This window comes from Scyliorhinus canicula, chromosome 5 (genome assembly GCF_902713615.1).
Source record: "Scyliorhinus canicula chromosome 5, sScyCan1.1, whole genome shotgun sequence".
Taxonomy (NCBI): Eukaryota; Metazoa; Chordata; class Chondrichthyes; order Carcharhiniformes; family Scyliorhinidae; genus Scyliorhinus; species Scyliorhinus canicula.
In genome coordinates this window covers 59,105,413-59,118,515 of record NC_052150.1, presented here as the reverse complement: position 1 = coordinate 59,118,515, position 13,103 = coordinate 59,105,413, and the positions used below count along the sequence as shown (strand labels likewise).

Genomic DNA, 13,103 nt, shown 5'->3' with positions numbered 1-13,103 from the left:
AAGCATCCACATCCTTCTGGTAATGTGGCGTCCAGAACTGCACGCAGTATTCCAAACGTGGCCTAACCAAAGTCCGATACAACTGTAACGTGACCTGCTGACTCTTGTACTCAATACCCTGTCCGATAAAGGCAAGCATGCTTTATGCCTTCTTGACAACCTGCGTTGTCACCTTCAGGGTACAATGGACCTGAACTCCCAGATCTCTCTGGACATCAATTTTCCCCAGGACTCTTCCATTGACCATATAGTCTGCTTTGAGTTAGATCTTCTAAAATGCATCACCTCACATTTGCCTGGATTGATCTACATCTGCCATTTCTCTGCCCAACTCTCCAATGTATCTATATTTTGCTGTATTCTCTGACAGTCCGCCTCGCTATCTGCAACTCCACTAATCTTAGTATCATCTGCAAACTTGCTCATCAGACCACTTATACCTTCGTCCAGATCATTTATGTATATCACAAACAACAGTGGTCCGAGCAAGGATCCCTGTGGAACACCGCTAGTCACCTTTCTCCATTTTGAGACACTCCCTTCCACCACTACTCTCTGTCTCCTGTTGCCCAGCCAGTTCTTTATCCATCTAGCTAGGACACCCTGAACCCCATACGACTTCACTTTTTCCATCAACCTGCCATGGGAAACTTTATAAAATGCTTTACTGAAGTCCATGTATATGACATCTACAGCCCTTCCCTCATCAATTAACTTTGTCACTTCCTCAAAGAATTCTATTAGGTTTGTAAGACATGACCTTCCCTGCACAAAACCATGCTGCCTATCACTGATAAGTCTATTTTCTTCCAAATGTGAATAGATCCTGTCCCTCAGTATCTTCTCCAACAGTTTGCCTACCACTGACGTCAAGCTCACAGGTCCATAATTCCCTGGATTATCCCTGCTACCCTTCTTAAACAAAGGGACAACATTAGCAATTCTCCAGTCCTCCAGGACCTCATCCGTGCTCAAGGATGCTGCAAAGATATCTGTTAAGGCCCCAGCTATTTCATCCCTCGCTTCCCTCAGTAACCTGGGATAGATCCCATCCAGTCCTGGGGACATGTCCACCTTAATGCCTTTTAGAATACCCAAAACCTCCCCCTTCCTTATGCCGATGTGACCTCAAGTATTTAAACATCCATCCCTAGCCTCAACATCCATCATGTCCCTCCTTGATGAATACCGATGCAAAGTACTCATTAAGAAGCTCACTCATTTCCTCTGGCTCCATGCATAAATTCCCTCTTTTGTCTTTGAGTGGGCCAATCCTTTCTCTAGTTACCCTCTTGCTCTTTATATACGAATAAAAGGCTTTGGGATTTTCCTTAACCCTGTTAGCCAAAGATATTTCATGACCCCTTTTAGCCCTTTTTATTGCGCGTTTGAGATTTATTCTACTTTCCCGATATTCCTCCAAAGCTTCATCAGTTTTGAGTCGCCTCGATCTTACATATGCTTCCTTTTTCATTTTGGCTAGTCTCACAATTCCACCCGTCATCCATGGTTCCCTAATCTTGCCATTTCTATCTCTCATTTTGACAGGAACATGTCTATCCTGCACTCTAATCAACCTTTCCTGAAAAGACTCCCACATTTCAAATGTGGATTTACGTTTAAACAGCTGCTCCCAGTCCACATTCCCGAGCTCCTGCCGAATTTTGTTATAGTTGGCCTTTCCCCAATTTAGCACTCTTCCTTTAGGACCACTCTCGTCTTTGTCCATGAGTATTCTAAAACTTACAGAATTGTGATCGCTATTCCCAAAGTAATCGCCGACTGAAACGTCAACCACCTGGCCGGGGTCATTCCCCAATACCAGGTCCAGTATGGCCCCTTCCCGAGTTGGACTATTTACATACTGCTCTTAAAAAAAAACTCTCCTGGATGCTCCTTACAAACTCTGCTCCATCTACGCCTATAGTAAAGTCCTAACAATGTTACTGCACCCTTCCTATTTCTTAGCTCTGTCCATATTGCCTCAGTGCTCGAATCCTCCATCGTGCCCTCCTTACTCACAGCTGTGATATCATCTCTGACCAGTAATGCAACTCCTCCACCCCTTTTACCTCCCTCTCTATCCCTCCTGAAGCACCTATACCCTGGGATATTCAGTTGCTAGTCTTGCCCATCCTTGAACCAAGTCTCAGTAATACCAATAACATCATATTCCCAGGTACTAATCCAAGCCCTAAGTTCATCTGCCTTCTCGCATTAAAACAAATGCACCTCAGACCACCTGTCCCTTTGCGTTCATCATCTCTTCTCTGTCTACTCTTCCCCTTAGTCACATTGAGTTTATTATCCAGTACCTTACTGGCTTTAGTTTCTGCTTCTTTACTGACCTCTAACTTCCTAAAATGGTTCCCATCCCCCTCCCACATTAGTTTAAAACCTCCCCAACAGTGTTAGCAAAAGCAGCCACGAGGACATTGGTTCCAGTCCTGCCCAGGTGTAGACCATCCGATTTGTAATGGTCCCACCGCCCCCAGAACCGGTTCCAATATCCCAAAAATCTGAACCTCTCCTGCACCATCTCTCAAGTCAAGTATTCATTCTGACTATTTTTAAATTTCTACTCTGACTGTTTCATGGCACTGGTAGCAATCCTGGGATTACTACCTTTGAGGTCCTACTTTTTAAACTTATCTCCTAACTCCCTAAATTCTGATTGTAGGACCTCATCCCGTTTTTTATCTATATTGTTGGTGCCTATATGCACCACGACAACTGGCTGTTCACCCTCCCCCTTCAGACTGTTCTGCAGCCGATCTGAGACATCCCTGACTCGTGCACCCGGGAGGCAACATACCATTCGGGAGTCTCGTTTCCGACCACAGAAACGCCTGTCTACTCCCCTTACGATTGAATCCCCTATGACTACAGCCCTGCCAGTCTTTTTCCCTCCCTTCTGTGCAGCAGAGCCAGCCACGGTGCCATGAGCCTGGCTACTACTGCCTTCCCCTGGTGAGTCATCTCCCCAAACAGTATCCAAAACAGGTATACTTATTAGAATTGGTGAGGGAGACAGGGAATGGGTGACCAAAAGGCAGAGAAAGAGCAGGAAGGCAGTGCAGGTGTCCCCTGCGGTCATCTCCCTCCAAAACAGGTATACTGTTTTGGAGGGAGATGACCGCAGGGGACACCTGCACTGCCTTCCTGCTCTTTCTCTGCCTTTTGGTCACCCATTCCCTGTCTCCCTCACCAATTCTAATCTGTGGTGTGACCAACTCACTGAACGTGCTATCCACGACCTCCTCAGCATCGTGGATGCTCCAAAGTGAGTCCATCCGCAGCTCCAGAGACATCATGCGGTCTAACAGGAGCTGCAGCTGGACACACTTCCTGCACATGAAGGAGTCAGGGACATCGGTTGATTTTTGGAATAAGTTTAATAAAGTATGCAGGAAATATAACTTGTACATATTTTCATCTTTTACAGGCTTATTTTATCCCACATTTTAGTGAAAATACAATAACTTATTCTTATTATTTTAAATGAGCCAACAGTATGATGAGGTTTTTTGATTTTCTATTTAGCATTGTGTTTCATCTATATTGGTGAATGATCAATCCGTCTGAGGCAGTGTTGTCATATGAAAGGGAAGGTGCTCCAGAAACAGGAGCACTACCACTTAGTTGTCTTCTCTGTCGCTGGGAATAGACGTTGATGGTGGGAGATGGGGGGGTGGCATGTAATCTTGTTGCAGACATTCTTGCCCACATCCCTCCTGTGGACGTGTCCCCAGCATGAGGGAAAGCTTATGTGTGAAGCATCATAGCAACGCTAGTGCCCTCTTAACCCATCTTCATATCTGAACATTAAATGTTTCAGTGTCAAAACTGTGCAGATTTGTTCCAGAATATAAGCAGGTTGGCTCAACAGGATCTGGAAATGGTTCTGCACGGTTTAAGACTGACTCATGAGAATGCTTACTGCCTTGTGTAAATGGGCTGCACGTGTTTTGTGCAAATTTAAACAATCTCCCATCAATTTACTGGCCATCAACATGGAAATAAAAGTAAAATATTGCGGATGCTGGAAATCTTGGATGTCTGTGGGGAAACAGTGGTGACTGTCCCAATATAAATTTTTCAACAAATACATTCCAGCCCAGAGGTGAGCAGCCAACAATTAACACCTCAGCCTGTAGTCCATTTTTCCTATTTTGCTGCTGTTATTGTTCAAGTATAATATTTGACACTAGATGGCAGTAAAGCAACAAGGGCTGCTTCAATTCTCCTGATGTTAACGTCACCTAAGATGCTATTTTTGTTTTGGACGCCAGAAACTTGAAAATGAAAAAGTCCCTCACTTGACGAATTATTTATGTTGCTATGTAAATGAACTGAAATAATCAGATCTTTTACATTCATGAGATGTGGGTATTACAGGCATTTGTTGCCCAGCCCTGATTCCCCTTGAACTGAGTGGCTTGCTAGCCTACTTGAGAGCTCATTTAAAAGTCAAACGCATTGCTGTCAAGCATACAGCAAGTCTGGTTCAGTCTCAGACAATAGTTGGGTGGAGGGAAGGCGGGGAGACTTGCGAATTGGGCCATTACAGAATCCTGCCTTCTGTCTGACTAAGCCTGCCCATGCCATCTTCCCCCAAAATGGGGGAAGCTTGCTCTGAAATCAGGAACATTTGGACAGATAAGTTAAAAGTTGTTGTCAATTTTGCGTATCATAATTTAATGGTGCGTGCAAAGTTAAGTATGGTTTTACTAGTGATTAGTGACCGGTCTTTGTTTAGAAAAGGTAAATGACCATTAAATTGAGCAGCATTGTGAAAGTATTCCGATCAATCAGAGTACATTATCCATCGGATAAAGTCCTATTCTCTATTCAGCAGTACTGAGGTTTGTTCAGATTTTAATGTGTCATTTGGAACCTGTGCTTTAATCCTTACATTGATTCATAGTCCTCTATTAAGCCTTTGAAGCAATGGAACAGGTGACCATCAGTTCATGCTACTTCAAAAAAGTAGCATTCAGCGCAGATATGCCAGGCTGTTCCATTGCTTCAAAGATTTTAATTTATTCAGCTCTGGAGCTATTATTGACACACAGCTGTTGCTGGAATCCAGTTCTGAATGTTTTACTGTGTTCCAAAGTCCACGAATGAAGTGGATTTTAATGCGCTCCCCTGAGGCAGGTTTCAAGGCAGAGGAAGTCTTTGATCGGGTGGGAGCATGCCAATTGGGGACCCTGCCACATTTCTATTCTCTGTTCTTGGACAACCTTCCCACCCTTCCAACCTGATCACCAATTGGGACCCTTAAGTGGACAATTAATTTAGAAAAAAAAAAAATTTTTTTTTAGAGTACCCAATTATTTATTTTTTCCAATTACGGGGCATTTTAGCGTGGCCAATCCACCTAACCTGCACATATTTGGGTTGTGGGGGTGAGACCCACGCAGACACATGGAGAATGTATAAACTCCACACAGACAGTGAACCTGGATCCTCAGCCCTGAAGGCATCAGTGCTAACCACTGCGCCACATGCAGCCCCTATTAATACTCTTTTCAGGGCCTCATCCTATTGCTGCTTGTATTCAACCAATGGCGGGAACGCAGACCTTCTGTGGCAGGGAGCTCAAAATGTGAAACACTGTTGGGTTTGCTTGTGGGTATTCTTGGCAGAGAAGGGGATCCCTCCTTGTAAAGGGTAAAGAGGGTAAAGGGGTGATCACTAGGGTGTGAAACACTAATGTACAGGACATATCTCAATGGATGGAGGTGGGTCTTCTAACTTGTCCACAACCGCATCCACCCAGATCTGTTCTTGCCTCATGCTTGCTTCCAGAGGCAGCGGCTCCAATTCTAGTCTGCCTCTGCCATTCCATCAGGAAGATGGCATGGGCAGGCTTAGTCAGACAGAAGGCAGGATTCTGTAATGGCCCAATTCGCAAGTCTCCCCGCCTTCCCTCCACCCAACTATTGTCTGAGACTGAACCAGACTTGCTGTATGCTTGAGCTTGAAATTACCTTTGACCACTCATTCCATCTACTTTTGCAACACTGGCGAACTCTGCCCTCTCTCAGCTCTTTTGTTAAAATCCTGCTTTATCTCTAAACTTGACTATTCCAATGCATTCTTTGCTAACCTACCTACTTTAAACTTGAGGTCACCTTGATCTCTGTTGCCTGTGCCCTTTCTTATATCAAGTACTTTTCATTCATCACCGCTATGCTCATTAACCTACAATAGCTCCTGCAATGGCTCATTTTCGAACTAGCATCTGATGTGTTATCTGTGTTTGTCTAACATCGGCTGCAACTGGATGCAGTAAAATGAGAAACAGGCTTCCGACACAGGAGATGGTCCAACACTGTTTTATTTAACCTGTTGATTGCTGTACATAATCTGCTGTGGGTTGACACACTATTCACCTAACTGATACCTTCCTACTGGCTTGACCAGACTAGCTCTCTATCACATGTTGATGATCTTCATTGGCCTGTGCACTGCGACTATCTCCCTAGCCGTGTCCTGTGAGAGAGGGAGAGCCTTAATGCCCTGTGGGCTTTATAGTGGTGGTGTCCTGTCTGGTGATTGGTTGTTCTGTGTTGTGTATGTTCATTGGTTTTCCTGTGTGTCAATCACTGCCTGTCTGCATCTCATGATGTACATGAGTGGATATTATGACAGCATCCACGTTTTCAAATTCCTCCATGAGCTTTTCCCTCCCTATCTCTAACCTTCTGCAACTCCACAATGCTGATATCTTTTCGAAAATATTTTATTGAAGCATTTGTAATTGTCACAATTTAACATGTTGACATTTCTAAAACAACCGCGCGGGTCGACGCACAAAATACCCCGCAAAAGAACAAAAAACATGAAACCACGTCCCCCACTTCTCCCTCCCTGCCCCCAATTACCCGTATACTTAGTCCCCTGTCCTTATTTAACATTACCATGCCTCCTGTTTTCTTTCCCTTTCACCCCCCTTACTGCTGACGTTCAATTTTTGAACGGCTGCCAACTCCGGGCGAATCCCTGTATTGATCACAATGCTGATATCTACACTGGTCTCCAGAACATCCTTAATTTTAATTGCCCCATCCCAGATGGCCACTTCATCGACTGTCAGGGCTCTAATCTGTGAAATTTCTTCCCTAAACCTCACACTTTCCCTTTTTTTCCTTGTAAGATACTATTGGACTTCTGGCCTAACACCTCCAATACCTTTCAATGTGGCACAGTGCCAAATTGTACTTTCTAATGCTATATTGGGATGTTATATTACAGTAAAGATGCTACATAAATATTAGTTGTTGAAGAAACCTGATGTTGGGATTGCATGTTTCTTGACCAGAAATGTAATTGGACCCTCGATGTAAATACTGGTCCAGAATTGAAATTGAAATATGGTACTGGATACCCACCTGCCAGCAAATCTTTATTTTATTCTGTCGCAGGATGAGGGTGTCACTGGCCAGGACTCCATTTGTTACCCATTCTTAATTGCCCTTGAGAATGTGCTGGTGAGTTGCCTTCCTGAACAGTTGCAGTCCATGTACTATAGGTACATCCACAACAATGTTGTTAGGGAGAGAGTTTCAATTTTTTTGACCCAGCGTCAGTGAAGGAACTGAGATATATTTCCAAGTCCGAATGGTGTGCAGCTCAAGCGGGCTACTTTGTGCTGGATGGTGTCAAACTTCTTGAGTCTTGTTGGAGTTGCACTCATCCAGGCAACTGGGTAATATTTCATCTTGACTTGTGCCTTGTAGATGGTGGACAGTCTTTGGGGAGTCAGGAACTTGCCTCTGATCTGCTCTTGTAGCTACAGTACTTATGTGGCTGGTCCAATGAAGTTTCTGGTCAATGATAATTATAACCCCAAGATGTTGTATGTGGGGAATTCAACAATCGCAATGTGAAAGGGGATAATTCCAATGACAGTGGGAGTGAAATAGGCCGAACATATTACAGAGTGATAGTTTATTGGGCATTTTTGTCACATTGTCATTGATTTATGTTCACTTTAATATTGTTCTCCTCTCAGTGGAGAAAGTGGTGCTGGAAAAACAGAAAGCACAAAACTCATCCTGAAGTATATATCGGCAATGAGCCAACATTCCCTTGATCCAACAGCAAAGGAAAAAATCTCCAACGTTGAACAGGCTATTTTGGAAAGCAGGTAAAATGTTAATTATTCAAATGGTATTGGTTTGTACACGCAAACTAAGTTTAATCAAGAGTTTGGACAGTACCTTAGAAACTCCTAATGTTGTGCTTTTCCTTTGGCCTTTTCTTCAGCCAGGTGGAACAATTTGTCCAGAAACAGAGATTTCTAATGTCATTGGCCCTGGCACTGCTGATGCCCAGGTGGCATTGCCTGGATGTCAGCCTGGCACTGCCTGGATGTCAGCTGGCATGGGCAATACCAGGGTGCTAAGTTGGCACTGCCGAGGTGCTAAACTAGCATTTTTTTGCATCAGGACGACCCCCGTTTGGTTATTTTGGGGGGCCTTATTTTTAAATGGGATCCCGATTGCTCACAACACTGAGGAGTTCCGGCGAGCAGAGCTCCCCGCTGTACATAACAGGGCTACCTGTGGTCTCACCTGAGCTTTCCCCGCTGAGGCCCCTTATAGTCGTGAGTCGCATTGTATTGCCATCTGTTTCTCGGCGCTGGGAAACCCGCGGATAAATGTGCTCATTTATGCTCCCTCATGTGTTCCCATTTAGTTGAAGTTTGGGATTTTTTTTGTTTATCTTTTGAAAATATTTTATTAAGGCATATATGATTTTTAACAGCAGTTTTCAAGAAGAAAAAACTCCAAAAGAACAGATAACACCCACCCAACCAACAACCAAACCCAGCCAACATGCCTTACATACACAGTTCCCCAGTCCTCCTTTCTCACTAACTACTTCCCACATTAACCAGCCTCCCATTCCTCCCTCTTTCCCTTTACCCCCGCCCCGCTTCTATCTGCTGACATTTTCAGCTTAATTTTCCCCAAATAAGTTGATAAATGGCTGCCAACTTCGGACGAACCCAAGCATCGATCTTCTCAGGGCTAACTTGATCTTAAGCCTCAGAAACCCGTCATGTCACTGACCCATACCCCTGATTTTGGGGGTTCTGAGTCCCTCCATGCTAATAAGATCCATCTCCGGGCTACCAGGGAGGTAAAGGCCAAAGCATCAGTCTCTCTCATCCCCTGGACTCCCGGGTCTTCCGACACGCCAAATATCGCCACGTCTGGACTCTGAACCACCCGTACCTTCAATACTGTGGAGGTGACATCGGCAAACCCTTGCCACACTCCCCAAAATATGTGGACATGATTTGCGGGCCCTCCCCCACACCGGCCACACCTATCCTTCATCCCTTCAAAGAACCTGCTCGTGGGGGCACAGTCACATGCGCCCTGTGAACCACCTTGAATTGTATCAGGCTAAGCCTGGCACACGACGAGGACGTGTTAACTCTACTCAGGACATCTTCCCACAGTTCCACCTCTAATTCCTTGCCCAACTCTTCCTCCTATTTTCGCTTGACCTCCCTATCAGGGTTCCCTCCCATTCCATGAGTTTGTTATAAAGTTCTGAGACCTTCCCCTCCCCCACTCCCGTATTCAACACTACCTTATCTGTATCGTCTGGGGCGGTAGGTACAGATCGGTCAAATCCTACCTCCGTGCAAAGCCCCACGCCTGCAGGTAGCGGAACCCATTCCCCCCGGGCAGCTCAAACTCCTCCTCCAAGTACGGAAAACTGCCGTCAATAAACAGGTCCCCAAACTGCTCGATCCCAGCTCGCTGCCACCTCCAAAACCCCCCAGCCAGCACCCCCTCCAGTGCAAACCGGCGGCTGCCACAATAGATGTCCATACCGACGCCCCCTCCACTCCCATGTGTTTTTTGCTTTGATTTGTTTTTATCCTAAAACATCGAGGGCCGAAGGGCCTGTACTGCGCTGTATCGTTCTATGATAGGATTAAAAGCAAACAATTATTCTGTGTATCATTGTTTTATGTAGCATCAGTGAGAATTTTCATTCGACTGAATTCAAATCTGTCTTTGAATCAACAGCCCCATCATGGAAGCATTTGGTAATGCGAAGACCATCTACAACAACAACTCCAGTCGATTTGGGAAGTTCATTCAGCTGAACTTCTGTCAAAAAGGCAATATTCAGGGAGGCAAAATCATAGATTGTATCCTTTAATTTGAATGGCTTTGAAAGACTTCCACGAAATGTTTTAATGACATGCCCACTTTTAAAGTCAAATGACTGTTTATTTTGTGAAAACACTTTGAAAATACAAGAACAACGAACAAGTGCAGAACTGCCAAAATAAAATGTGGCCCATTCCAAGAAGATTGAGAATCCAGCTTGTTTATATATGAGATGGTGTTTGTCTGAAGAGATTGTTTTCCTAAATGTTTCTGAAATGCTATTAATCTTAGTTTTTTCATATTTAATTTAATAAAATTCAATTTTTGAGCTTGTACAATGAAAGAACTGCACTGTGAATTATTTTCTTTGACAGATGTCTTCAAATAAAGATTTATTAGAAAAGGTAAAGACAAATGATTGAAGCACATGACAGTCATCATTGCTTTAATTGCAGTTTTAATTTTCCTAGTTTAAAAAAAAATGTTAGTCTTTTGGTTTAATGGTCAAGATTCAGATATTGAAATGTTTCTTTTATTCTTTTGTAGAATCGTGTAGTCAGGCAGAATCCAGGGGAGAGGAATTATCACATTTTTTATGCGTTGCTGGCTGGTACAGATAAAGAGCAGAAAGGTGGGTGATGAACCAACTCTTTGTAAACAGAGTTTAAATGGAGGTGTAATCTCTCATTAAAGTTATACAGAAGCTTTTGTACAAGGTGCCTCCCTCCAGCTTGTCTTAACCACTGTGACACAGTTGATTACCACTGATACCTGTGCAGTTGCGAAACTGATGTGTTAGCATGGATAAAGTTTTTTGATTTTGACCATTTCTCAGCATTTCTACAGGGAACAAGGATGGAAGATGAAATAACGGCGTCAATTCCCCAGTTTTGCACTCCCAGTTAGGAGACATATTTGAAGGGTGTGAATATAAGCAAACTGTGGTGTTATAGCTCTTTCTTCAATTGCACTCTTTCAAATATCGTTGGCAACATGAAATCAAGAGATTGTTGAGCATAAACCAAGTTTTCGAATTGCTTTGGCCCGTTTTCTTCATGGAATGGTTTTGCTTCTTTCAGATAGTGTATTCTTTTTGAGTTTTATAAAAAGTGGAAAAAGCTAGATGAAAGATGGTTAATATGCTTAACGGAAGTCGTTTTCCTGAGAGACTAATTATAAGCATTTCATAACATGCCAAAACTCCCTGAAGGTTTTTTGATCCTGACTGTAGAAGTTTTTATCTGGAAATAAGCAAAGGCAGTCAAGCTTTTAAATAGGGTTTGTAAAAGATTTAGGTAAACTTATGGCGCGAATCTCCAGCCAAGTTGTGCTCTCGCTTGAGTGTAGCACGACCGGAGAATGTCCGGAAAGTCCTCCAGTGAGCCTCCCTATAGGCTCCGCAGCACCTGGGATTCTCCAACGGCCATGAGACATCGGAGTCAGTACCCCATCCCAATTGGGAGGGGCCGAATGACACTCGCAGAAGTATGTCGTCAACCTACTTATGATCTACCTGTGGGGGATCCAGCGGCCTCCCTCGATTTTGCGGCCTCCCCAGAGAGGCTGCTGCCGAGCGCTGATCAGCACTGGTCCACACAAACGTGGATGAGGTGGAGCGGCACCTGGGGGGTCTTCATGGCCACTGGAGACCCCAGTGTGGTCAGGTTAAGTGCAGGGTGCCCCCCTGGCCCTTCCCCTGGAACGCAGGCACCTTGGCACTGCTACCCTGACACTGCCAATGTGCCTGGAAGGCATTGCTAAGCCAGCAGGAGCACTGCCTGGGTGACAATGCAAGAGTTATTGAGTGCCAAGCTGGCACTACTAAGGGTAAATCTTAAAGAAACTTGTGAAGCTGCTGTCATATACTGGTCCCCCCCATGGCGGGCATGTGGTTCCGATCCTCACTGATAGTCCACGCATTGACAGACTTGTGCTTCTGAAAGTTTGGACTAATACGAACATAGGAGCAGAAATGGGCCAATAAGCCCCTGGCGCCTGCTCCGTCATTCAATAAGGTCATGGCTGATTTGTTTGTGTTATGAATTCCACATTCCTATCTACCCCCAATAACCTTTGATCCCTTTACCTAACAAGAATCTACCTCTACTTTAAAAACATTCAATGACCCAGCCTCTACTGCCATCTGAAACAGCGTTCCAAAGTCACACAACCCTCTGAGAAATAAAAACACAACCTGGATTAGAATTTTATGACCCCCGGGGCAGGTTAGCAGATGGATGAGGATTAAATTGGGCATCACGGCAGAGAGAATATGGACATTGTCTGTCTGCCTCCCTGCAATTTTACCAGCTAATTGAGGTCCTGAAATAGTCACTTCAGGGCCCAGTTCTTTCTTCGCTGCCACGGATTTCCACAGATTCGTCCAGCTCACCAATACCACAGATCCCAGTAGAGGATGACATGCAGGATCAAAAGCCCAATTTGTAAACATTTCCTCTGACAAATGATATAATCGCTCTGGGAAACTGTAATTAATGTGAACAGAGAAAGACATTGCTTCACAGTTGGGAGCAGAATTTTAAACCATCTTGTTGTGGAGATTTATGGTACATTTTATTGTAACCATATTGGTGCAGACATAAGGAGCCAAGTGGTCTCCTTCTGCACTCTTGCGATTCTGTGGTTGAGTTGTTTGATTTGAGGTACATGACCATGATTATGGTTGTACGTTTACCTTACTGTGAAATAAAATGTCAGACGTTGTTTATTCTGTCCAAGTCAGGAGACCATTGGTTCAAGACCCAATTCCAGGCTTGAGCACATAATCCATGCTGTTATATCAATGCAGTAACAGCAGAATACTGAACTGTCAAATCTGCCATCCTTCAGACCATCTGCCCCCACAGGTGGAAATAAAATATTCTGTGGAACCATTCAAAGAACATAACATAAGAAGTAGGAGCAGGAGTCGGCCATCTGGCCCCTTGAGCCTGC

At 44.3% G+C, this 13,103-nt stretch overlaps 1 protein-coding gene across 2 annotated transcripts in view; it reads left to right on the top strand.

Moving 5' to 3' along the window:
- The window catches only part of myo10 (myosin X), a 508,428-nt gene that overhangs the window by 220,740 nt on the left and 274,585 nt on the right, over positions 1-13,103 (top strand). For both annotated transcript variants that reach the window (XM_038797136.1, XM_038797137.1), the window contains 4 exons: positions 8,024-8,158; positions 10,062-10,186; positions 10,539-10,552; positions 10,695-10,779. In XM_038797136.1, coding sequence (XP_038653064.1) covers positions 8,024-8,158; positions 10,062-10,186; positions 10,539-10,552; positions 10,695-10,779 — 359 coding nt within the window. The remainder of the gene's footprint in view (positions 1-8,023; positions 8,159-10,061; positions 10,187-10,538; positions 10,553-10,694; positions 10,780-13,103) is intronic.